General features: G+C 37.4%; 1 protein-coding gene across 1 annotated transcript in view; it reads right to left on the bottom strand.

Annotated features, from left to right (window-relative positions):
* LOC124107707 (gem-associated protein 5-like) overlaps nucleotides 1-25580 on the bottom strand; it is a 44194-nt gene that overhangs the window by 18160 nt on the left and 454 nt on the right. Inside the window, 17 exon segments of the mRNA XM_058585992.1 lie at nucleotides 1298-1420; nucleotides 1812-1925; nucleotides 3736-3963; nucleotides 5664-5835; nucleotides 6838-6977; nucleotides 10063-10244; nucleotides 10953-11026; nucleotides 12808-12944; nucleotides 13860-13942; nucleotides 15486-15571; nucleotides 16592-16804; nucleotides 17612-17777; nucleotides 19286-19418; nucleotides 20661-20780; nucleotides 20991-21142; nucleotides 24023-24204; nucleotides 24908-25068. Coding sequence (XP_058441975.1) covers nucleotides 1298-1420; nucleotides 1812-1925; nucleotides 3736-3963; nucleotides 5664-5835; nucleotides 6838-6977; nucleotides 10063-10244; nucleotides 10953-11026; nucleotides 12808-12944; nucleotides 13860-13942; nucleotides 15486-15571; nucleotides 16592-16804; nucleotides 17612-17777; nucleotides 19286-19413 — 1846 coding nt within the window. The 5' untranslated portion in view covers nucleotides 19414-19418; nucleotides 20661-20780; nucleotides 20991-21142; nucleotides 24023-24204; nucleotides 24908-25068.

Below are 25580 nucleotides of genomic sequence, written 5' to 3' on the forward strand. Positions count from 1 at the left end.
CAGAACAAAATTTTTGTTGAAAAAATGTTAAGGAAACCTAAAATTCAACATTTAAATGCTACATCTAAATAAAAAGCACACAAAACAAAACTAACAGGCAGGGGCTGGGGATGTGGCTCAAGCGGTAGTGCGCTCGCCTGGCATGCGTGCGGCCTGGGTTCGATCCTCAGCACCACATACAAACAAAGATGTTGTGTCCGCCGAGAACTAAAAAAAATAAATATTAAAAAACAAAAAACAAAAAAAAAAACCAAAAACCCAAAAAAAACTAACAGGCAAAGAGTGTCCTTCGTATTCACTGCCATACAGCTGGGTGTGGTGGTGCACGCCTATTATATTCAGGAGGCTGAGGTAAGAGGATTCAAGGCAAATTCAAGGCCAGCCTGTCACAAAATAAAAAATTGAAAGGGTAGAGGGTATAGCTCAGTGGCAGAGTAGCTCTGGATTCAATCCCTAGTACCAAAATAAACAAAACTATACACTGGGACCTACTGTAAAGGTTCATTCTCTGATTTTCAATAAGAGAAACAATGTAAAACTATATCATTAATTAAATAAAGGAAGTCTTTGCAAAGATCCAAAGGCTATGTATAGTAAAAAAGAGCATAAAATATCTCTGGCAAGACACAGAAAACTGATGATAATGTCGCCTCTAGGGAGGAAAAGAAGAGAATTGGGTTTTGGGGGAAGATTTACTTTCTTTTTATACTATCAGAGTCTCATTTTATCATGTGCATCTCTTACAACTCAACAAATTGAAATAAAAAAAAATAAAGTTGCTCAGATATCAAAATAATGGGCATTAAATGAGGGCTTTTTTTTTTATTAGTTGCTCATGACAACACAATGATCTTGACATATCATACATTTGAATCAAATGGGGTGTAATTTCTCATTTTTCCAAAAATAAAAAAACCAAAAATAAAAGAACTGCCACATTATGAGTGTATTTCCAATAAGGAAAAATGGCACCTAAGATAATGTTCAATCGGAGAAAATGGTGGAAGGAGTTGACTTATGCTGAAATATTAAAGCCAAAATCCTGGTTTGGGCACAGAGATAGCTGGTAGCAGCTAGATGAGAATAGTTAAAGCAGAGCACTACATCTAAAAGGAACTAAACAGGGAGTCTGACAGCAGGGTGTGGGGGTGAAAGTGGGTGCAAAGGATGCCAAAGAATGCAGAAACACAGAAAACAACTTTAGAATCTGTGCTCATTAATTTAACAAATAGTAAGCACCCGATACATGCCAGTTCCCAGAAGACTACACATGGGTCGAGGAAATGTATTTCTGTACCTCTGCAGTGTTTTGCAGTTGCTAGCACCAAACAGTCATGATGAAGCTCTTCTTTGGACCTATGGTCCAGGCTTGTGCTCAGAGGAAGCATGGAACGAGCTTTTCTCTTTTTGATTAAGGCTTCTGAAATGTAATCAAAGTACAGACCGTCTCAAGAGCAGATCAGAAACACAACAGAATGATTACCTCTTATGGGATTGCAACCTTAGCTAGAGGGATACTACGGGACACACAAGTTCTTACTCCTATAAACAAACTTTCACATTTAATTCGTGGGTGCAATGTGCACACCATGTATAAAATGCCCTTGGTAACATTTATGAAGCAATGTATCAACTATCAACTCCAAAACATTTCATCAAGTGCTAAAATAATGTTTAAAAAGAATGAACCCGATGGAAACACAATCAGAACACCCACAAATATTTAAAACCTCAACAAACCAATCAACCTCAAATACTTTTTTGAGTTCTCAGTTGCATGTAACAAAGTATGTCAATTATTAGATACTGACCTGGCTTCTCTTTAGGTGGCTCCTTTTTCAGTAAAATGACTTTGTTATTAATAGTGCCTTTTGACTTTTCAAAGCCTGAGGAAACTGGAGTACTAATAACTGGTTCTCTAGAAACTGCACCACAAGGGAAAAACAGGAAAAATGTTTGGGATAAGAATAATGTAGAATTCAGTATATATATATATATATATATATATATATATATATATATATATATATATATATATATATAAAATTAAGAGCTTTATTAGGCCTAGTAATATAATTTTATCTATTACCAAAACCTGCTTTGGAAAGGATGTATGGGTGGTCTCTCCTCAGCCTCACCAACTGGCTGTTTCAAAATCCTGTACGTTTATTATTCAGAACTTTTGGCTAAGAAAAAGACTTCTAGCCTCTTTAACTACATTATCCTCAAACTCAGGTGATAAGTTGCTTTCCATATATTTAGGTCACTAAATAGTAATAACATTTATTATGTAAACAAGGAATAACTTAACTATTAGAGAATATTAAGTATACATGTTACAGAATCACAACCCATAATCCTAAACACACATTTTTTTCCTTAAAAAACAAACAAACAAAACAAAAAAACAAAACCAACACACAAAAAAACCAGGGCTGGGGTTATGACTAGCATGTGCAAGGCCCTGGGTTCGATCCTCAGCACCAAATAAAAATAAATAAAATGAAAGTATTATGTCCAACTATTAAAAAAAATATTTAAAAACCAAAAAACCAAAAATAACAACAAAACTTGCTGGACAGGGTGGCACAAGCCTCTAATCCCAATGGCACAAGAGGCTGAGGCAGGAGGATTCTAAGTTGAAAGGCAGCATTGGCAATTTAGCAAGGCCCCAAGCAACTCAATGAGATCCTGTTTCAAAAAAAAAAAATAAGAGCTGGGGATGTGGCTCAGTGGTTGGGACCCCTAGGCTCAATCTCTGATACCAAAACAAACAAAACCAAAAAATCCTGTTGACCTATAGGAGTAAAGAACATTTTGTATAGCCATTAGGTGATATGAAGACATTCTGATGAACCTAAAATATAAATTATGTTTTTAGCTTTTTTTTTAACCCAAACTACGGGTCCAGCAGCCATTCTTTGGGACACAGTAGGTCAGGGATGCCTCTATACTATATATTTTGGTTGCACTGATTCTGCCACATCAAAAATAGTGTTTTAGAATTAAACATAAATCATCAGTTCTATTTATACTGTCTTCTACTTAATCATATTTTTTAGTTGGTAACAGGCATCCGATATTTAAGGTTGTATATAAAAGGATAAAAGTGTTAACACTTTAGTTATCCACAACAATTTACTTATCCTTAACAATTACTTCTCTTCAAACATGAACTAGAATACATTATTGAAAATTAGTAATGGAATTTTTTTTGTGTGTGAGAAATCTGAGAACTGCCATATAACTTAACTGGATGGAAGAACTTAACAACTGTTCTTCAGTTTCCCTCTGATAAGGCAGAAAGGCAGGAATGAGCTCCAGGGAGGATGGGTGGGAACTCCTAAGTTCCCAGAGAGGAGTGGCTTGTATAGTCAGACATTTTTAAAGGACAGTGGCTTCTTTGAGTAGATATGACCAATAACGTCATACTGTTAAGACCTTTTCCTGGTATTCTCTACAGGGTTCTATTTCCTTTATTCCTTCATCAAAGATGTTTATTTTAGAGACTTTAAAAGCTTTGAAGAAAACTAATAGTTTCCAAAGGCACCAAAGACACCAAGGTTGCACCAAGCAACCAAGGTTGCTTGCTAGGGAGTTGGGAAATGAGGAAAGAAAGTAGTTGGGAAATAAGGCAAGTCAGAGATAGAAATTTCAGACCGAGTAAGAATCCAGCTTAGTTTCCTAGATATGACAAAATCTTAAGAGTTAGTGGCATCCAGTACCTGCACACACCCACTAAAGCAAGGCCACAGGGTGACTCTGGCTCCTGTGCTTCTTCCTCCCCTTCCTGGTCTGACACTCCATTTTCAACAGGTCCTGAGTTCTCCTTTATGCCCTCTTCTTCGTTCCCGTCAAATGACTCTTGCTTTACAGGCACACGGAAGGTGGGCTTTTTCTTCTTTTTGGCCTTTGGCTTAGGTTGAGAGAGCCGTTTTTTCTCTAATTCAATACTTTTTTTGCCTGCAAAAATCACAAAAAAGAAAAAAAAATCACAAAAAAGCACAGGCTGAACTACACATTCATGGTTAAAAGTGCCCTGGATGGTCATCTCCAGTACATCATTATATTACTCTTTGCTCTGACAGCCTTACTCGCCTTACTTTCTTTTCTTCCCAATGAAGTTTTATAGTCTTATTATCACAATGTTAACCAAGCCTTTTGAGATTTCATTAAATCATCAAGAAAGACTTTCTCCAACATCACCATGCCACAGCCGCTGAGGTCCGAAAATCAACACTGCTACACTATCTACTCCCCACACTCATTAATCAACTTTTGCCAACTGCACCAAGGATGTCTTTATAGCAAAAGCAACTGAACCAGGACCACCCACTGCATTGGACCGTCCATGCCTTCAACCTGGAAGAGTTGCTTAGCTTTTCTTTGACTTTCATGACTTGAAATTTGAAGATTACAGGAGAGTAATTTTGTTAATTTCCCTTCAATTTGGGTCTGCCTGCTGTTTTTTAAAGATTCAGTTATGCATTTTCAGCAGGAATATACAGAAGTGAAGCTGTGTTCATTTCAGGGCAACCTATGAGGTAGCATATAATTTTTATTTGTTCCATTGTTTGGTTTAATCACTTTAAATTAATAGGGCATACTGTAGGTTACCCACCGAAAAAGTAAAATATCTCCTGTTTATTATTAAGCATCCATGGATTTTTTTTTACATCAGTATGAATTTCTTCATTAGAGTATAATTTGTTAGTGTTACTCATTTTTTAAGTTTTTATTCTTATTTTAAAAATCACCTGTACTGTGGAATGATTTAATACAATAAAATACCCACATTTTTAATACTTTGATAAATTGTAACAGATCATAATTGTGTAACCCACCACCATGAAATGCATCCCCACCCCAAGCTATCACTGACCTGCTATTACTCTAGTTTTGCCTTGTCTAGAACTTCATAAATAGAATTATATAGTATGTAGTCTTCTGTGTTCAGTTTCTTATGCTCAGCATAATTTTTTTGAGATTCACTAATTTTGTTGTTTATCAGTACCTTTCTATTCTTTGATTTGGGGACTGAACTCTGGGTCTCGTGCTAAGCACATGCTCTACCACTAAGCTGCATCTCGCCTGTTACCTTCTCTTTTATGACCAAGTGGAATTCCATTGCAGGGATACTACACGATTTACTCATTTATCTACTGATCAGCATTTGAGCTGTTTTTAGTTTTTGGCAACCACAGATAAAGGTGCTATGAGCATTCTTCAAGTCTTTATGTGAACACATAATTTCATTTCCTTTGGGGAAATTTCTAGTTGCTTAATATATTCTAATTTTTCCAGTTGCTTATGGCCAGAGTAGAATTTTCCTTTTACTTATTTTCAAGTACAAATCCTCTCAAATTTGGTCAAGCTGGCTTTTGTGTCCTTCTGATGTGTCTCCTTAATTCTTTGAGTTCATCTTTCCTTTCTGGAATAAAGGAAGGTTCTAGGTTCATATTTAGCAACCAAGATCTGACCCCTAGGCACACTTGCTACTGTCTGAGGGTGTTGTTCTCAGCCCCCAAAGCCTGCCTGCTTTGCATGGGCTGCAGACCCCCTGCATGAATGTCTTCCTTGCTTGTCTCTTATAAACTCAATTAAGAGAGCAAGAGAGAGAGGGAATTAGGCAAGCACTGTATGGGTTCCATGTTCTGACTGACCTTGAGGAGGCCGGGAATGAACTTGCATGGAAGTTAGCCATTTGTATACACAGAAGTCATCTGCCCCTGAGTAGATGCAATCCGGATCCAAAGGAGACCATGACACACAAAGCAGTCGGCCTCGATGTCCTCGGAAATTATAAAGAGGCTCTTCTCGGAGAGTATCCCATACCTGAAACCAGAAGTCACATACATGACAATAAATTTTCTGGTTATTCTATTGTTTGGGGGGGGCATAATTTATTCAATTAAAAAAATCTGTAGGGGGGGGTTGAGTTGTGGTTGAGTGGTAGAGCACTTGCCTAGCATGTGTGAGGCACTGGGTTCGATTTTCAGCACTGCATATAACTAGGTATATAAAGGTCTATCAACAACTAAAAAACATTAAAAAACAAAAAAACAAAAATAAAAACCTGTGGGCTCTTTATTTCCTCATGTGGTTTGTAATTTCTCTCTTAGGAGTTCAATTTCACAGTACTATTTCACGTGGGAGGCTTATATGCTCCAGTGAGTTTAGGTATTCCTAAGAGGGAGATTCTGAATGGGCTTTTATTGATGCACCATGGATCACACTGTTCCAAACTGGATCTATCTGCTAATATTTGGTCTGGGGCTTCTGGCATCACGAAAAAAATAATCCATACCTACATTAGAAATTGGAGTTATAATTTCCCATAGGTAATTCTTTTGTTCCCAAGTCCTTGGACAAATGATTAGCTGCTTTGTTATTTCTTTAATTATCTTTGTGTCCAGTTCAAAGAAAGCAGGCCTGTCTTCATGGCTCCCAGTTTGTGCAAACAACTGAATTACAATTCAATACTGAGACAGACACCAATCACAGATGTTAGTTCCCTAGCTGCTATGGTCAATTCTGGTTTTAACACCTAAACTTCTTCAACATAGCTCTGGCCTGGCAGCTCATCTTTATTTTCATTTTTCTGTTTGAAGAAAGAGAACTTTTCATATCAATTTATCTTACCATATTCATGGTATGTCACCCGGCTTGGCCTGCTAAGGGTCCAGATAAAACTAAAATGCCTTCTAGAGTTCAGATAATCTCTTTCTGTGGAGGGTGAGAGTGGAGATGGAAAACATGTTCATAACTGGAGGGGGAGGGGGGAAGAGGACAGAGTTTAAATTAGTGAGAGCCCAAGTGGCCAGGACAAAACAGTACCTGGGCTGTACCATCATAGGAAGCAGACACCAGCCTTCCATCATGATGTGGGCTCCATGCCAGACTAGTGATCTTGGCCGTATGTCCAGAGAGGGTCCGGTAGGGCTCTGTAATGGTCACTGGAGCCTCAGGATTGCTCTCTAAAAGGTAGGAGAAAGATGTTACTACTACTGTTACTAGCAATAACAAAACAGACTAGATGAAGGTGTTAACTCTTATTAATGCAAGAGTCAAGATTCTGTCAGATCTGATTTTTAGCAGATAATACTGTTAGTGGCTAAGTATATGGGCCTATTAACAGGGTCTGGGCAAATACAGGTTTAACACAAAAAGTGTTAGCTATTATTATTTCCTTACAGAAGCCATCACAATGAAAATAATGCCTTTTAGATGTAATCCTATGAAGTACATATCTGTTGGGAGCCATTAGCCAAGTAGGTATGACAATTTCCTTGCCAGCGTACCCCATGTTGCTGACATGTTGCAGTGACATTGAATGTAAGTGACCTTGCTCAAGGACCAAGGCAGATTAGGGTGTTCCCGGTTTTAAGATAATCTTGTTTAGGGCGTTCCCAGTTTAGGTTCCAGGTTTAAGGTTTAAGATTATTCCTGCTGGGAATAGGGCGTATCCTGCTGCCTGAGTTCCCCTTGAGTTCTCACGGGATTCAGACAGTATATTTTGGAGATAGAAGCCCAGTGGAGGTGAATTTGGGAGAGAAGGTGGATTTGGGCAGAGAACGTGGATTTGGGCAGAGAACGTGGATTTCCCCAGAACGTGATTGTAGACGGCTGGTGTGAGTTCGGGAATAAAGAGTTGCTGTTTGAATCTACAAGCTGTGTGGTGGCTCGTGATTGTGTGCCCAGCCAGACTGCGGCATTTGTGCCCAGCCAGACTGTGGCACATATCCTTAATGGTACAGTATTCTTGATAAAAACATATAATATCAAGCTAATTATAAGAAAATCCCAGATAAAACCAAATTGTAGGAACTTGTAAAAAAAATAACTGTTTTGAGCTAGGGATATAGCTCAAATGGTAGATTGCTTGCCTCACATGCACAAGGCCTTGGGTTCTAATCCCCAGCACCACAAAAAGAAAAAAAAAGTTTAGTATTCATCAAACATAGCAAAAATGCTAAATGAATCTGGCAAAAGGTAGATGAAAGTCTTTGCATTCTTATTGCAACTTCCTTTAAAAACTGAATTATTTTTAAAAAAAAGATAAAAATATCAAAACTAGGATGGTAGCTGGGTGTGGTGGTGCACTCCTATAAATACAATAGCTCAGGAGGCTGAGACAGGAGGGTCACGAGTCCAAAGCCAGCCTCAGCAAGAGTGAGGCCCTAAGCAACTCAGTGAGACCCTGTCTCTAATAAAATACAAAATAGGGCTGTGGATGTAGCTCAGTGGTAAGTGTCCCTGAGTTCAATTCCTGGTACCCAAAATGAATGAATGAATAAATAAATAAATAGTTAAAAAACAAAGATCTGTGGTGCTATGAAAAATAAGTTGATGTCCTTTGCCAAAGTGGATAATCACAATGCTCATTAGTTATAGTGTATCTACTATGTATTATTACAACCCTAATGTGTCTAAACTTTAATACTTTTCCCACATTGCTTTTAATTCAGGAGAGTGACTGTTAGAATAAATTTTTTTTTTTTGTTTCAGAAAACAAAAATTAGTTCAACAGAAATTAAAAATCAACTGTTTTCACTATTGCTGAAAGAAATCACTCTGCAACACTATGAACAGTTTAGTGATAGGTAATTTCTATATATTGGGGGAAAATGTAATCCCATTTCCCTGATATTAAAAAAAAAGGTCCATTGGGGCTGGGGTTGTGGCTCAGTGGCAGACCACTTGTCTGGCATATGTGAGGCACTGGGTTCGATTCTTAGCACCACATATAAATAAATAAATAAAATTAAATTAAGTAAAGACAAATAAATTAAATAAATTAAAGATAAATAAATAAAGACAACTAAAAAGAAAAAAATAAAGAAAGATCCATTAGGTGTGGTGGCTCATGCCTGTAATCCCAGTGACTTGGGAACCTGAGCCAGGAGGATCCAAAATTCAAGGCCAGACTGGTCAATTTAGCAAGATCCTGTCTCAAAATGGCTGGATATGTGAGTCAGTGAGGGTGCTCCTGGGTTTTGTTTAATTGCCAATACTGCAAAAACAAAACAAAATAAAACAATAACAACGAAAAGCAAAAGCCCTTCTGACCTTCTGAACTGTGGTTATCAGTAGGTGCTGAAAGGGACTCAAAGCTGTTTAAGGTTCCTTCAGAGGTAAATCACTCATGAAAAAGTTAAACTACCAAGCAGGAATAGTATTCCTAGAACACATGCAGACTCTGGGATGAGGCTGTAAGCTTGGGTCTCGACTCTGTTGTATACTAGCTGTGGAAGAAGTTAGCTAACCTCTTTGGACTGGACCTCAGATTCTACATGAGTGAAGTGAGGAGAACAACAGCCATCTCACAAGATTATGAGCTTTAGATGTCATCAAAGATGGGAATGGGCTGTGTGTCGAAGGTGGATATAACACAGCAGCCCTGCTGAAGGGAGTATAAACTGGCAGCTTTTGGGACAGATTTCAGCATTAACTATTTAAAAAACTGTTTTTTTTTTTAAATATATTTTTAGTTACCAATTGACCTTTATTTTATTTATTTATATGTGGTGCTGAGAACTCAGTGCTCTGCCACTGAGCCACAACCCCAGCCCCCCCCCCAAAAAAAAAAAAATCATGTTTTTAATGTCCACATCTCTTCACATCTACTTTTAGAAATTTTATGTAAGAAAACTAGTCATGCTCCTGAAGATTTCAGAAGTAATATTACTTCTGAAAAAATGTAAATAATTTTAATGACAATCAATTGTGAATGGATAAATTCTGGTGTATTCATATTATGGAATGAATACATATTTGCTAATACCAAATTTTCATGTTTTGAATTTGTACAAGAAAATTCACAATATAAATATAATAATATATAATGCGTACACATACGTGTATGTATTCTTCATTCTCTAAATTAACATTTTTGTCATGTTTGTAAGACTTTTAGAGTAAGATGAATACAGTGTTTTTGAAAGGAAAAAAAAGAAAGGAAAAAAAAAAGCCAAAAATAAAGTAAAAACATACAAAGAACAGAATGGAAAGTAGGTGAATGAGTAATATAACCCCCCCAAGTATGGAAGAAACCAAAGTTACCTAGGACAGTTCTCAGATTGTGCACATAAATGACGGCATTGTTGGAGCCAGAGGCCATCAGATAGCTCAGCTCAGGCTGGCTGCCATGATCCTGATGCCAGGAAATGGTATTCACAAGCTTGTGATGCTGTTGGATGGTGCAGATCAGTCGTAAGTTGGGAACCTGAAATATTTCTATTGATCTGGAATAAGAAACACCAAGACAAGAGGGATAATCAAATTACAGTGCAGTGCAAACAAACAGCTCCCTTATCCACCAGTCTAGGAAAGGTGAAATAGAATGAGATAATACTCACCGTAAAGGCCATTCTCTCATGGAGAACCAGATATAAAAGGTTGCTTTATGAAATAAGCATATTCAGCATTTAAAAATTCTAACACTGTCTGGAAAGTTGTATTTGTTAGGCATTAATAAATAATACACGGTGGTGGGAAGCTAAAAGAATTAATGACCGTTGTATGAACTTGGACTATGTATGTCATTGTGACTAACAATGGAAGGAGTGAGATCTACAAAGGATTTCTGCTTATTATTATTAAAGAGATGCTGGGATTACAGGCATGTGCCACCGCACCCAAGTTAGTATTATTTCTTAAAAATGGAGTGTAATGAAGGCAGTTTAATGAAGGAGATGACCATTTGTGAGGCATAAAATAGCCTAAACATACTATAGGCAAATGCTATCTTTGAACTAAAATTAATCTAAATAATTCTGTTGTTCTCAAAGATGCAGAGAGCTCCTGGATCAGTTAAAGATATCAATGATAAATCAGAATATGAATTACAACGTGGCTTCCCTCATTAACATTACAGATGGCATCAGCCAGCTTGTGATTCAAAATACGTACTACTGCAAAGTTATTTCTTTTTTAAGAAAACAAATACATACCCATCTTCATTGCCAAGAGCCATGATTTTGCCATCTGCTTTCCAGCTGATCTCTGTGTGTACAGGCAATTTGTACTAGAAGCAAAACAAACCAATCCTGACTAAACACTGTTCTTTTCTCCACACATCTTATAAATCAGTGATGACAGGATGGTGTGGGGGGGAGTCCCCAGAGTTAAAACATGTTCTAATTATACAACAGCCATTCTCCTAAACAGTCTTCTTAATTAGTTCAAGAATTACAAAGAACAAAAATTCTTATTATGACTTCCAAAATGGGACAGAGAGACCAGTAACAACTAAACATCTACAATGTTTAACCTTGTGAAATAAAATTAACTGAAGCAACTTTTGTCCCACAGGGAAGAATGAAATGTGCCCACTAGTCTTCCCAGAAGGTTTCTTGGTCCTTAACAAAAGCTTTTCTTGTTTTCTTCTTTCCTTTCAGTTTTCCAGAATTCCCACCCTTGCCACCTTTACATTTTGTAGGTCCCTAAGACATCTTGGGTCCTCTTCTTTTCTTAGTTTTATTTTTCTTTTTAATCCTATCTCACACACACCCAGAAGTTTTTCATCTATCATTTATGTGAAGGGATTCAAAATTTCTATTTTCAGTTCAGACTCCTTGTATAAACTTTTGATGCATATAACCAATTGCCACTAAACTAAAAACTTGTCAGAACAGTAATTTCTTTTCATTATCGAAGGTTAATGTATAGATAACACTTTAGACAATGAAGGAATATAATTAAATATAATTATGATTAAGTGATATTTTTATTCTGGCCATACAAAAATATTGAGCAGTGGGGTTGTGGCTCAGAGGTATAGCGCTTGCCTAGCATGCGTGAGGTACTGGGTTAAATCCTCAGAACCACATAAAAATAAAATATATTGTGTCCACCTAAAACTAAAAAATAATATTAAAAAAAATACTCATTTGAAAGGGTAAGGAAATCTTATGGTTAGACTTTTTTTTAAAAAAAATATTTATTTTTCAGTTGTACACAACACCTTTATTTTGTTTATTTATTTTTATGTGGTGCTGAGGTTGAACCCAGGGCCTCACACGTGCTAGACGAGCACTCTACTGCTGAGCCACAACCCCAGCCCTTATCGTTAGACTTTAAAAGACATTTCTGGCATACACATGCATTAATAGGAAGTTAAAGCAAAAGTGATTAAATATTGGAATCTAGGTAAAGGAAACAAGAAAATTGTATTTTTTTTTTGCAGCTTTTGTAATTCTGAAATTATTTCCTTTAAAGACAAAATTCCAATTCAGTCTTGAGAAAAAAAAAAAATCTGTAGCCGCATTTAGAAACCATATGACAGGGCCATTTTTGCCACAGTATCATTTTGGTTGAAGTGGTTGGCATAAAAAGGATGTTTATTGTCAAGATCTGAAAATCAAGTGGAGCACACCTGTATTCCCAGTGGCTCACAAGGCTGAGTCAGGAGGATCATGAGTTCAAAGCCAACCTCAGCAAGAGCGAGGTGCTTAGCAACTCAGTGAGATTCTATCGCTAAATAAAATACAAAATGGGGCTGAGGATGTAGATTAGTGGTCAAGTACCCCTGAATTCAATCACCAATACCTCCCCGCCAAAAAAAAAGAGATCTGAAAATCATAAATCACTATTGCAATTGAGACACTTTTTTTTTTGGCGGGGGGGGGGGCGGGATTCAAGGATAAAGACTCTTAAGATATATATTAGAACCTAAGTTCACTTATAGCCTGCTTCACGGTATCTGTAATGTCTGACTTGACAAGCCGCCTCTAAGAATGGCATTTAGTATGCAAGATGGAAAAACCAGAGGAATCCAACAGGAAACTCCAGATCACGATAACTCACTTTGAATGAATTGGTGTCCCTGATGAGTTTGTTGATGTCAAAGGCCTCCCCACTCAACTTCCAAGGGTTATGCTGTAGGACAATTCCTTCCCCTCCACAGCTGTATAAAGTGAGGGAAGGTCTGTCTCCTTCTCCTCCTACATGAGATAAGAAAGCTTATCAGTCTTGAACTTCACCAGTTTAACTATTTGTTATTACAGATTTGACCATGCCCTACTATGAGAATTAAGAATTAAAAAGAATTATGCATTTGAAGCATTCTAATACATGAGAATAAAGTTACTGTTCTTTCCATCTGAAGAGTTATTGGGAGAAGTAAAAAGGTATACTAATTCTATGTTAAATTCTATGATGGAACACATTCACTTGAAACATTCTTCTAACATTCAAAGCTTTAGAGAATTCACATTTTCTTCTAGAAATAAGTACTTTACTTTGGGCATTTAAATACATGAAGCTACAGGATTTCCCAGGACTAGCTATAAGGAGGTATCTTCAAAGGAGTGATTTTCTAAGTATTATAGTAATCCTCTTGTTGGATGAACAGAATATAATTCCAATGCTGCTTGAGTTCTGATGATACTATTTATCCTCTCCACAGTAAGGCGATTACTATGGAAATTTACAGTTGTTTCATTGTAGTTAAGGAAAGTGTATCAAAGACTTTCGTTGAATACACTCAAAAAGATATTATGAAAGACCCATCACTTATGGGAAAGACAAGACTGAGAGGCTAGAAGTGGGAAAGGGGTGAAAAGTAGTACTCAAAGGCCACGATCCAGCATGAGAAAACTACATAAAATGAAAAAGTTCAGTTTAAAGACAGTAATGCTTAAGAGTTGTGGGGGCAGTCTGGAGAAGCTTATAGGTAAATGTTTTCTTCTGCAATTCTAATTTGTAACCTGCCACTATTGCTTTCATGGACCCCTAGGACTAGCAGACAACCAAGCAGTCACTGCACTAGAACATTTATGACTCTTTCTTACTTTCATATCCTAGAATTAAATTGAAGAAAAGAAATTATATTTGTTAAGAATGGCTCAGACACTTACCAAGTGACATTGGGGGTACGGGTGGTCCCCAAGCTAACGTGTACACAGTCTTCTTATGATATGTGCTAGAAATCTGGGGAGGTCTTTGCGGGTAAGGAGAGGTGGAGAACAAATAAAGATTTAAACTAAAAGGCACAGTGAAAAATACACCATATTTTTCTCAAAAGTCCCTATTTATAAATTTAGTTGCTGTATTATAGAAAAACTATTGAGCATTACTCTTCTCCAAATATTCAACTATAAAAAAAGCAAACATTTAAATAACATACAACATAATAATATCCCATCATAACCAAAATGATTAAGCCCTAAACATATTTCACCCAGATAAAAATGTTACTCCCATAGCACTTGCCTAGCACACACGAGGCCCTGGGTTCGATCCTGAGCATCACATATAAATGAATTAAATGAAGGTATTGTGCCCAACTACAACTAAAAAGTAAATATTAAAAAAAAAATATTACTCCCATACATCTGGCAAGTTTGGTATGCTTTTTCTCGTATCTCCTGCTTTCTTTCTTTTTTGGACTGGGGATTGAACCCAGGGGCTCTTAACCACTGAGCTACATCCCCAGCCTGTTTTTTACTTTGAGACAGAGTTTCACTAAGTTGCTTAAGGCCTTGTTATGTTGCTGAGGCTGGCTTGAACTTGCAATCCTTCTGCCTTGGCCTCCTGAGTTGCTGGGATTACAGGTGTATGCCGCTGTACCAGGCTAAAAGGTAATTTAAAACTAAAATATTTTTGAGATATTTTGTATTCTTTTCTAATACTAATACTTCAATATATTTTACACTTATAGCACATCTCAACTTGGACTTAGCACTTTTCTGGTGCTGACTAGTCACCTATGACTAATGACTACTGTAAATGGATAAGGTTGCTTAGCTATGACTTGCAGTTGATAGCAAATGTAATAGGGATGATAGGAATACATAAATGAGTTAGAAATCACCATAAGGGAATAACTAGACAAGTACAAGATATGGAGTAATCTATTTATCTAGGGGCTGGGGCTGTAGCTTGGTGGTAGAGGTCTTTCTTGCCTCACACGCCTGTAATCCTTAGTGGCTCAGGAGGCTGAGGCAGGAGGATCGAGAGTTCAAAGCCAGCCTCACCAACTTAATGAGACCCTAAGAAACTCAGTGAGACACTGTCAAGCACCCCTAGGTTCAATCCCTGGTTAAAAAAAAAAAAAAAATCAAAACCAAAAATCCTGCAGAGGAGTGTCATGATACCTGCGACCTTGTTTCTTGAGAAGGGGGAATATCACAATTTTATGTTTGAAACTTTGTTTCATGTTTTAGATGAGATAAATACAGAGACACACAGATAAATGGTATGGCTAAAAATTGAGATAAGGCACAGATGTTCTACTTGTCTTTCAACTTTCATGTCTGCACGAAAACTTTTGTAAAAATAAAAGCAAATGATTTATGTTAGTGGTTCCCCCAAATCAGATGGGCTGAATCATATCACCTGAAAAAAATTAAAAAAATAAGATTCTGAGTTCTGAACCTCATTCTTCAAGTTAGAATTTTTTGTACATTACGTGTATAAACTCAAATTAAATCCATCACTGACATTTTGGTGAATTGGCCAAACAAGAATCAAGTATTGCTTACTTGCTGGAGTAGGTGTCATACAATCCCACTTTTCCATCATCAGTTCCAAATGCTAAGCAACCTTCCTTGTTTGGGTGCCAGCACAGCTACAAGAAAAGAGTTTCCAAATGAAAATATATGAGAAAGGGGACACACTGTTATGGGAATCTTAAGCATCTAAGCATTCAAGTGGGAGACTTTCTTGTTGTTGATTTCTTTTAATTTTCATTGTTTAAAAGAAAAAAAAAAGATGGATTAATAGCAAAGTGAAAGTCATCTGTAATTTCACCATGCAAAACAAAAATTAATTGCCAATTTTGTTATCTTTCTTTTCAGACATTTTTGTGAATAAACTTAAATACTTATGATAGAAAAAACATGACATATTGTAGACTAGGGTAAAAGATTCTAGAATAGGGGCTGGGAATTCAGCTCAGTGATAGAATGCTTGCTTAGCATGCATAGAAACCTATCCCTGGCACTATAAAAAGAAGAAAAAGATTCTAAAACAATTTAGAAAATACAGTTTAATTAATAATTAATAAATTTGGAATGATGTATCTCAAATTGTCAAGACTATTTCTCTGGGTCATGGTAATGGGGGCATGGAGTAGAGGGTATTGTAGAAAAGAAAGTCTAGTTTCTACACTTCGTTATTTAGTGTTCTTTTAAAATCACCCATATTTATTGGGTTTAGACTAAATAGCCAACACAGAGGTATCATTTTAGAGAAAACAAAAAATCAAAACATGTTTTCTACCCTGCATTCCATTTTATAATTTTTATAAATGATTAACATCCTTCCATAGTTAAAAAAACCTCACTACTATTTTTAGTAATTTGATACCATTCTAATATGTAGTTATATTATAATAATAATCTCCCATAAATACATATTTAGGTTGTTTTTAATCAATTTATTTCTGTTAGAAACATGACAAGTAAAACAAAGCCTTAATAATTTCAAACTCTGAATCTAGGGATGGTGAGTTTGTTTGGAGGATTCTGCTTTCCTAGTTTCAAACTTCATCAAAAATACCTTTAAACAACTTTTGATTTATAACAGAGTTCACTTAAATGAGTGGATATTCTTAAAAAAAAAAAAAATTCAAAGAAAGTATCCTTACCGCTGTAACCTTGGACTTGACACCCTGCCAAAAGTTTTTCACATCATAGTTGTTCTTTATGGAGAGAGTGTTCCACACACGGATCATGCCATCCCCAACGCCTATAGCCAAACAGCCCACATCCACAGGAGAGAAAGCTAGGCTGTAGGCAAACCCACCGAGGGAAGGCAGGGTCCAGCAGCACTCCAGTGTGGCCAGGTCCCAACATTTTACCTGGAAAGATTAAAAGTTAGGGCCTAAATATTTCAAAAAAGCACAGAAATAGGAAAAAGACTCCAATATTCTAGTGAGCAAGGACAATGTAATTTAACCATTCAGTAGGAACTGGAAAAAGCATCTCTTAGGGGAAAAAAATCAGCAATAATCACACAGCTCAACAAGATCTTGGAATATATTTATTCCCAGAGATGTCCAGTGAATTCAGGGTCTAGAATAAACCAGAACCCAGACCTCCCATTTCCCAGAGGTCAGTGGTCTTTCCATTCCTGGTAATCTCCTCATTCAGCAAACTAAATAAGGAGGAACACTTCTTCAGCATGTGGAAAGATGGGAGTTACAATCTAAAAAGCAAAATGGCTTACATTCTAGGAGTAGAAAGTTTTTAGTTATTACCTAAATAGAGAGACTTGAGAGAAAATGAAGTTTATGAGCCCAGCTTAGAAGCAGAACAGCAAGGTCATGGGCTCTAAATACAGCCAATTCTCCCTCAGAGAGATTTCACCACGAGCAGATGATTCTGCTTCTTAAACTACAGATGGGGATAAGTCAAAGCATGATGATCTTATGTGCCCTTCTGAGGACACTTCTGCTCATCTTTATCATAAACACTTTAGCAGAAAAGCATCTTGGTGGTTCCTCACATTTCTCCTCTCTGTGCACTGCTGATATATAGAGTGCCAACTGGCAATAGCACCTCTAAAACTTTAAGTAGGGAGGCGGTATGAAGACCGAGACTTTCTAATCCCACCCAGATTGCAAATCCCTATTTTACAAAGCTGATGAAATCTAAGCAGTTCTTACATCTCTATCCATTGATGTGGAAAGAAGCAGCTGCTTGTCGTCCTCAGTTTGCAAAGGACATAAATTAAACACGATTCTGGAATGATTCTGTCCTTCTGATGAAGTGCTAAAGAGGGTATATTTCCGTCTCCAAGACTGAGTGAGATCCCAAAGCAGCAGTTCACCCCTGTGAAGAAGAACACAAGCAATCTAAAGCAAGGATTATTGAGTCAGAGTCTGAGTCCACAGTTGTAAAATAATTATTATTGGTCCTTTGATAAAATAAAAATCAACATGGCTGCAGAAGGGTCAAAAAGAGAGCCATCTTCCTTTTCTGAGCCTTAAGAGATTCGCTGCCATGCAGAAATGTCACAAACCGAATCTGCCAGAGGGAAAATACTTGACTGCCTATTTGCCTCTTGACTTGAACATTCCAAAGGACTGGTAACATTTATGACAACCCTGCTCTGTGACAGTTTCCAACTGCTAGACCTGCTTCAATCCCCCAGACAATGCTAAGTGGCAGGTACCCACTTCTTGTTAGAAAGTACAAACCCATGCATTTCCAATTTGCAAATCTGTTTTGCACCTGAATAAAAGTAGTTTTACTTTTCTTTTAACCTTGTTTGTGATCTTGATTCACACCTTTATGGACAGAAAAGCTGCATTTTCTGCCATATTCACAAAATATTTCTTGGAGAACACAGAAAATCATGAATGCCTACAGAAAGAGAAGCAAGTAACATGGACGAGAAGTAGGAGGGGTGTTTTATTATGCATGCTTTCATTCTTCTTTGAAATATGTAAATGTTCTAGACTAACTTTTGAACAGAGTTCTCTACCAGCTTTAATTATAAAATACCATTATAATCTGAATAGCTTCAAAGCTCAAGAAACAATCTCTTTTTTTGGATATTGGTGGAAAGTAGGGTCGTGGTTAATATTTTGGAAGGACTCTATGTGTTTTACCTGTATCACCTCATTTAAAGGAAAGAACTTGTCTACTAAATTAATTTATCATCTTCAGCAACTACGCATTTAAAATGTCTATGGCTTGCCTCTCCCACCCAAAGTGCATGCTGGTCCCCTGGGAGCATTCCAGGGGCTCAACTGCGGGGCATGACATTCTGCCAGAACTGAAGTGGAAGATACCTAGCTGCAGAATTAATCACTTGCTTGCTCGGCAGGAGAAATCCCCACGCCTTTTGGAGTCTCAGAAGTCTTCTGGATTGATAATTGTGGTGTGAAAACAGAGGAAAAATGGTTTGTATTTTCCCATGGAAAGTGCTCAATCAGTTTTGTTACTGAGTGGTCACAGCCATGCTATGGGACAAAAAATAGTATCACCCTCTATGCCTCTTGCACACATAAGGCAGGTAAGCAGCAGGTTGATTCTGAAATTCAGATGTGTCTGACTTCAGAGTCAGATACTCTTTAACTCCAGGCTTATTGTGTGTGTGTGTGTGTGTGTGTGTGTGTGTGTGTGTTTTAAACAATTTTGTTTGCAGACAGCACAGGTCTCATGATTTTTACATTTCAACTGGCCCATCATAACACAAGTCAATACTTGGGTCATAATGGGCCACTTGTGTGTGTGAGACCCATCTTCTGTGTCTCTAATGAGAAGCCTAGGAATCTTGAGGCCACACAGGAAAACAAAATTTATCAGAAAAGGTATGACCAAAGCAGACTTACCCAAAACAACTGGACACCAGCTGCGTTGGCTGATCCCTGGGCCAGTAGAGTGTCAACCATAGGCGCTCTTTGACGGTTGGGTCTACACCCCCTCCTCTTCTCTTCAGAAAAGGTAGTTTCAAAATCATCACTCCTGTAGGTGAAATGGCCAGTGAGCACGAAAGACACTGAAACCATCAACTTAAAGACAATACATGATCTGCGATTTAAAGGTTTGTTAGTTACTGACAATGAATATACTATTTTCCCATGGAAACATTATACATGGTGATTAATACCTGCTCATCTACCTTTAGGTCAAGCAAGATCTTCAGGCTGTCTTGGCAACCCAAACACATTAAGAATATTTCTTTTGGTCTGGAAAAATGAGCTCCCAATTAGAACTGAGAACTCAAAGTGGTAATGCAACCCAAATTCAGAGCTGGATGGACAGAGAGCATGGAATCCTCCTCCTGTTGGTCATAAACCCCTTTGGCAGACAACACATTGTGACAGGGGAGCATCTCTGTCAGCACTAAGCTGGTGGTTCCTAATCTGTACTGGGTGTTAGAACCACAGGTATAGTTTTAAAAAATACATGTGTCAGGGTCCAGCATCTAGATTCTGATTCAGTAGATTTGAAGTGGGGTCTAGGAGCCTATATTTTTCCAAAACTCTCCAGCTGATTCTGCTGCACAATCAGAACTGAAGGCCACTGTATTACACAGCTGTAAGTTTAGAGGTTACCCTGCTGGAGGGATTCCCATCCAGATGCCCACATGTGGATTTTTAGCTTCTTTGGACAAAGTGAGTGTTTGTATGTAAACACATATCTATGCTGGAAATACACACACACACATATCTATGCTGGAAATACACACACACACACATAACTATGCTGGAAATACACACACACACACACACACACACACTCTTATTTATTTAATTATTTGGGTGGTACCAGGGATCAAACTCAGGGTCTTACACAAGCTACGTAACCTCTCTACCACTAAGCCATATTCCCAGAATATGTTATTTATTCTGCATTTATACAGTAGAGATCTTTTTCTTTCCTTTGCCTCAGGTCTTGCCAAGTACCAACATTCATGTCCTCAAATTTGTCTTTCTCTCAGTGGCAAATAGTGACCCTTCTATAAAACAGGGGTCCCTGCCTTCTCTTAGAATGCATCATAAACTCTAACACTCAAAAAAATTCAGAGTACAAAGTTTTAGCACAGGCTAAACCAGGGCAGCGATTTTTATATACAGGAAAGTAAAAAACAAATTTCGGACAGATGAGGCACTCTCAGAACAAGAAGACAGAACAAAAGAACAGCTAATTTCACTGGATCAACATAGCTTATATTACAAAAGAAACATCCAACATCAATTTTACCTTGGCCTCGAGAGCAGCTCCAGATTTGAATGGTCTGGTCTTTGCTTCCAGTCGCTAAGTAACAGCCTTTTGTTACTGGAGTTTGAGCTATAAGTTTCCCATTGGGGATTTCAGGCTCTTCTAAAAGAAAGAGGGTAATTTTGTTTTTATTTTGCATTAAACATGTACTTGTGAAAGAAAAATTAGTTTCCAAGGGTTCCCAAAACTTAGCGATCACTTTTCATAGGTCTGGTATGTGAAATCTCAAGTTTTAAATGTAATTCAGACAACCCAAGTCTACCTACTTTGTTTTTTAGGTCTAAAGAATACTCTCCTTTCATTCATCTCTACCTGAATTTTCCTCTTGGTTTATGGATAAACAGTCTTCACCAGGCAGGGGACACCAGGCTATGGAGTGGATTTCATCATCGTGGCCTCGAAGCCTGTGAATAACTTCTCCTTTCTTACTGATGTCAATTATAACCACTATGCCATCCTTATAGCTAACAAGAGTTAGAAATATTAGTGAAAAATGAAGACAGTCTCTCTAGTAAATATTCTTGCTTAGGATTTATCACTGTGAACTTCTAAAAGTTATGTAGGTGCATTTGGGGTAGGGGAGAAGGAGAAATAACAAGAAATACTTCTGTTGTTTTTCCTAAGTGTTTGATGCTTCCTAGTTTTGTTAACACCCTTCTCCATGTTGCCTTTCAAAAGTTCCAGCAGTGGAGCATACTTTTATTCTAAGGGAACTGACAGGAGTTCCAGTTCTGATAGAAGTCCAGCAACTCCTCTAAATTAGAGATGAATTTATTCTAGTTCTCTGAAAAGTTTCCTTTTCATAAATGACACTACTTTTCTAACTGGAAACTGAAAAGCCAAAGCACTCAATATTCTAGATCTGTATGTTCCATGGTTGCCATTTTATGAATCTAGAAAAAAACAGAGACATTCTAAGAGCTTTAAAAATATGATGAATTATTTCAGACACATAACAGAATATCTACCACCTAGCATAAGAAAAAAATAATTACCAAAACATCTGAAATACTTTGCTTTACCACATAGATCAAACCTCTTTTTCCCCTTCCCAGAGATAAATCACTATTTCTTAACTTTGCTAGCCTTTTTTGGGTATATATTTTTAAATATAAAAGAGAAGTAGTCTGTATATCTAAAAAACCTCCTAGTAAAGGTATCATGCAGGTTTATTTACTAATTTTTTTTTTTGAGCTTGCTTTTTCCACTCATTCTGTTTCTGAATCATCCATGTTGATACATGTAATTCTAGTTCGTGGTCAGTCATTCACACTATTGTATGTATGAATCCTGTATTATATGGACTACATCACAGTTTACTCACTCAGAGTCCTTTTGAAGGGTTTCCATTTTTTCTGCCATTACAAACATAAAAGCTGCTACTAATGTACTATAACAATTTCACATGTGATGTCTAGAAATAGGACTGCCAGAATGTAAGATATGTGCACCATTGCTTTACTAGATAGTGCAAAACTGCTTTCCAAAGTGGCCATATCTACTTACACTCCCTATACAACAGATAATTCTACAGGGAAAAAACAACACTGCAGATTAAAAAACAAGCAAAAAAACCCAAAGAATATATCAATCTTTTGACTACCTGGACTTTGAAGATCATCAAGTTATACTACCTGTCACGAGATCCAGCTGTTTTGAAATCTTGAGTTAAGCTTTCTGGGAATAATGTCTTAAAGATCATCTATAAACAAATGCTTCTGAGCCAATCTTCTGTGCCTGACGATGCAGTTCCCTCCTCCTTACAGACTTTACTTCTAAGAATTGCTGCTTTTTTCAAGGTTTATTTGATTTAAGTTTCTTTGACCCCTGGACACTACTACCCTTTCTGCTCACTCTCTAGTACCCTCACTACAACAATGCTCCCACTTCCTGAGACTGCCCATCTACAGACCCCCGATATTTTCGTAACCACTTGCCCTCACCCATCTTCCTACCCTTCCCTTCATGCAGAACAGATTTCAGGATCCATAATTATAGTTGCTCTTTAAAACACTACAATCTCCCTTTCTTCTCTCCCTCAGGGTTATTTATTCCACAAAACCCCAAACCTTGTTGAATACAAAGATCTCCTTTTTCAATCGATTTGACTAATTTAAATTCATGACCATGGTTCCTTAGCTTCGCCACTCAGCAGTGAACACTGAACCACCAATTTCCCTAAGTTCATTTTCCTGTTTTTTGGAGTGTTCATGCCTTCTTCTTGACCCTGAACTTGACTCTACCTCTTTCATTTATGCTTCACAGAGAAAATCTGAAGCCACAGAATGGAATATTCTCTACTTCCAAACCTACCTGTAATTATTTCCATATTCATTTTCTCTTTCAGTACCGAAGACTGAACCAAGGGGCGCTCTATCACTAACTACCTCTCCAGCCCTTTTTACATTGAGATGGGGCCTCACTAAGTTGCTGAGGCTGGCTCCGACTTGATATCTTCCTGCCTTATCCTCCCAAGTCTCTGGAATGCATGTATTACCACACTCAGCTTATTTCCATATTTTCAACTGTTTTTTATTCTACTTGTTATCTAAATCCAATCTCAACTTTTCCATAACAATCTTCTGTATTTATCAGTTTACCCTCAATAAGCTGCATCCCCGCCCCATTATGGCAACATGTCCTTGTATCTTTCATTTAATACTCTCTTGATCCCATACCTCCTCTCTGCCTTCATATCCGTGCACACTTTTACAAGTGTGTTAGGATAAGTTAATAGAAATAAAATTTCTCACACTTGGAGAAAAATTTATTTCCATTAATTTATCCTACCCCAAAACAAGTCTCTCACATCCACTTCCCTCAGACTTTCATCTCTAACATACTAGTGGAAATACTTATGTGAAATCTTCAAAATGGAGGGAATAAATATCTTTGTGTGAGAAGTACATGGACTGGAGAGGGAAGGGGATGCCCACTCAGGCAGCTCATGTGGAACAACCTCAGTGATCAGGAAGAACACAGATCCCAAGGCCACATCACTTCCCCAACCTAATGGGAATGACTGGAACCAGAGACAGCAGTCCTCTGGGAATCATAAAAGATAGTGAGAAAAAAGTGAAAGAGGACATTTCTAACATTTGAAGGTTGACTGGAAAAATCAGATAAGAAGAACAAGGAAAGCAGAGTACAGCAGAAAAGAAGAAAACAAGGAGGGAGGGAGAGAGATAGAAAGACTTAGAGATCAAAGGAATAAATGATCCCAAGGGCTCAGGGGAGCAGTTAACATCTGTATTCGAGGAGTAAAGGCATTGGAGAAGGTAATGCAAATGAAAAATATGAGCAAAAACAAAGTAAACTATCCATACAGATGGCAGAGCACTTACCCAATGGCAACCAAATCTTCATGATGAGGTGAACAAGCAAGACAGAAAATTGTCCTGGGTTCTATAAAGAGGTGCTGGCTGTCATGTCTGTTAAACCAATAACAGAAAACGATTCCTTTTTCATCCCCAGATACTATTAAGTCCTTTACTCGAGGAGACCAATGCAATGCTGATATTGTATGCTTCAAAACAACAACAACAAAATATTTGTTTCTGATTTGTCAATGCCCAATTTTTACTTATTTTTAACCTGTTTCACAAATAAGCATAATATTAAGCATGATATAGGTACTTCATAAATACTTATTAATGCTGCCTGTTTAGCAACACTATATTAACTGTAGAAAAATTTGGACTACTAGGGAATTAAAGAATCATTAATTTTTTTCCTTCCTTCAATGTAAAGTTCTTACAAAGTTTAAGCAGGTCTTTTCCTTTCCTTTGTTCTCTTAAAAGGCAGGTACATCATGTAATCATCTGTTTTAGAAATGAGTTTCAGTCACTCATTTATAGTTTATACCAGGTGTCTATTTTAAATGCACAACCAACTACTGAATATTTTAGACTTCACGAGTCTTATTGTCTCCTTTGCAACAGAATTTTGCTGTATGAAAGCAGCCATAGAAAGGATTTAAATGTGGCTGTATTCTAATAGTTCTTTGCAAAAACAGGTGGCACAGTAGTTTGCTAACTTCTGATTTATAAACAAAATACGCAGCCTCTTTAAAAAAGTTTTGAGACAACTTACAATATAGGGTTTCTTATTTAATTAATGAGTACATTCATAAGTTACCCTGCAATAAGAAGTTACCAAGACTATTTGAAACAAAAGAACTCCCAAAATATACATAAAAAACATTATGAGAAATCAGCAAGCCATGGTACCTGATGGAGTGCATGTTCTGTCACAACTGTTTTTGTCTCTACATCCCAGATTTTCACAGTCCCATCATCGGAGCTGGTGGCACAGAGGTTGTACTGACCAGGGTGATGAGAAAACGTGAAGCCAGAGACTCTTTCAGTGTGTCCCACCAACTCTCCTATGACTTCCGGTAAAATTACACTTTAGGTTAATTAAACTGCTATCCCAAATTCCAGACAGAATCATCCTGTTGTTGGATGATAAGTTAGCAAATGCTTTGGAGTTACTTAATCTATGTATAATAAAAATACCCACAGACTTATAACCAGAATCCTAGGTGCTTGTACTGGCTCTTCAGACAAGTCATTTTTTCCCTTTGAACCTCAATATTCTCAACTGTAAAATAATGTTGATATCCCTTGCTGTGCTTAGTTCACAGGCTGGGGGGCAACTCAAAATAAGAAATATAAAAGCCATTCAACTTCAGTCTGGCTACAGGTAGTTTGAAATGGAATAAATATCTGGCATGTCATATTCTAAAGCATAATCAAAACCTAGTTTGGAGCTGAAAGCATCTGACTCTACCCATTTATCACACGGAACCAAGAGTGTCACATAATTTTGCAGGATCTTGTATAGGGGCTGCAGCTGCAAGCAGTCCCCAACTCCTGGAAGGCTCCCAGGGGACCAGCGTGC

The sequence above is a fragment of the Marmota monax genome, unplaced genomic scaffold, assembly GCF_021218885.2.
Source record: "Marmota monax isolate L192 unplaced genomic scaffold, Marmota_monax_Labrador192_F-V1.1 WCK01_AAM20220418_F8-fsc00793, whole genome shotgun sequence".
Classification (NCBI taxonomy): domain Eukaryota; kingdom Metazoa; phylum Chordata; class Mammalia; order Rodentia; family Sciuridae; genus Marmota; species Marmota monax.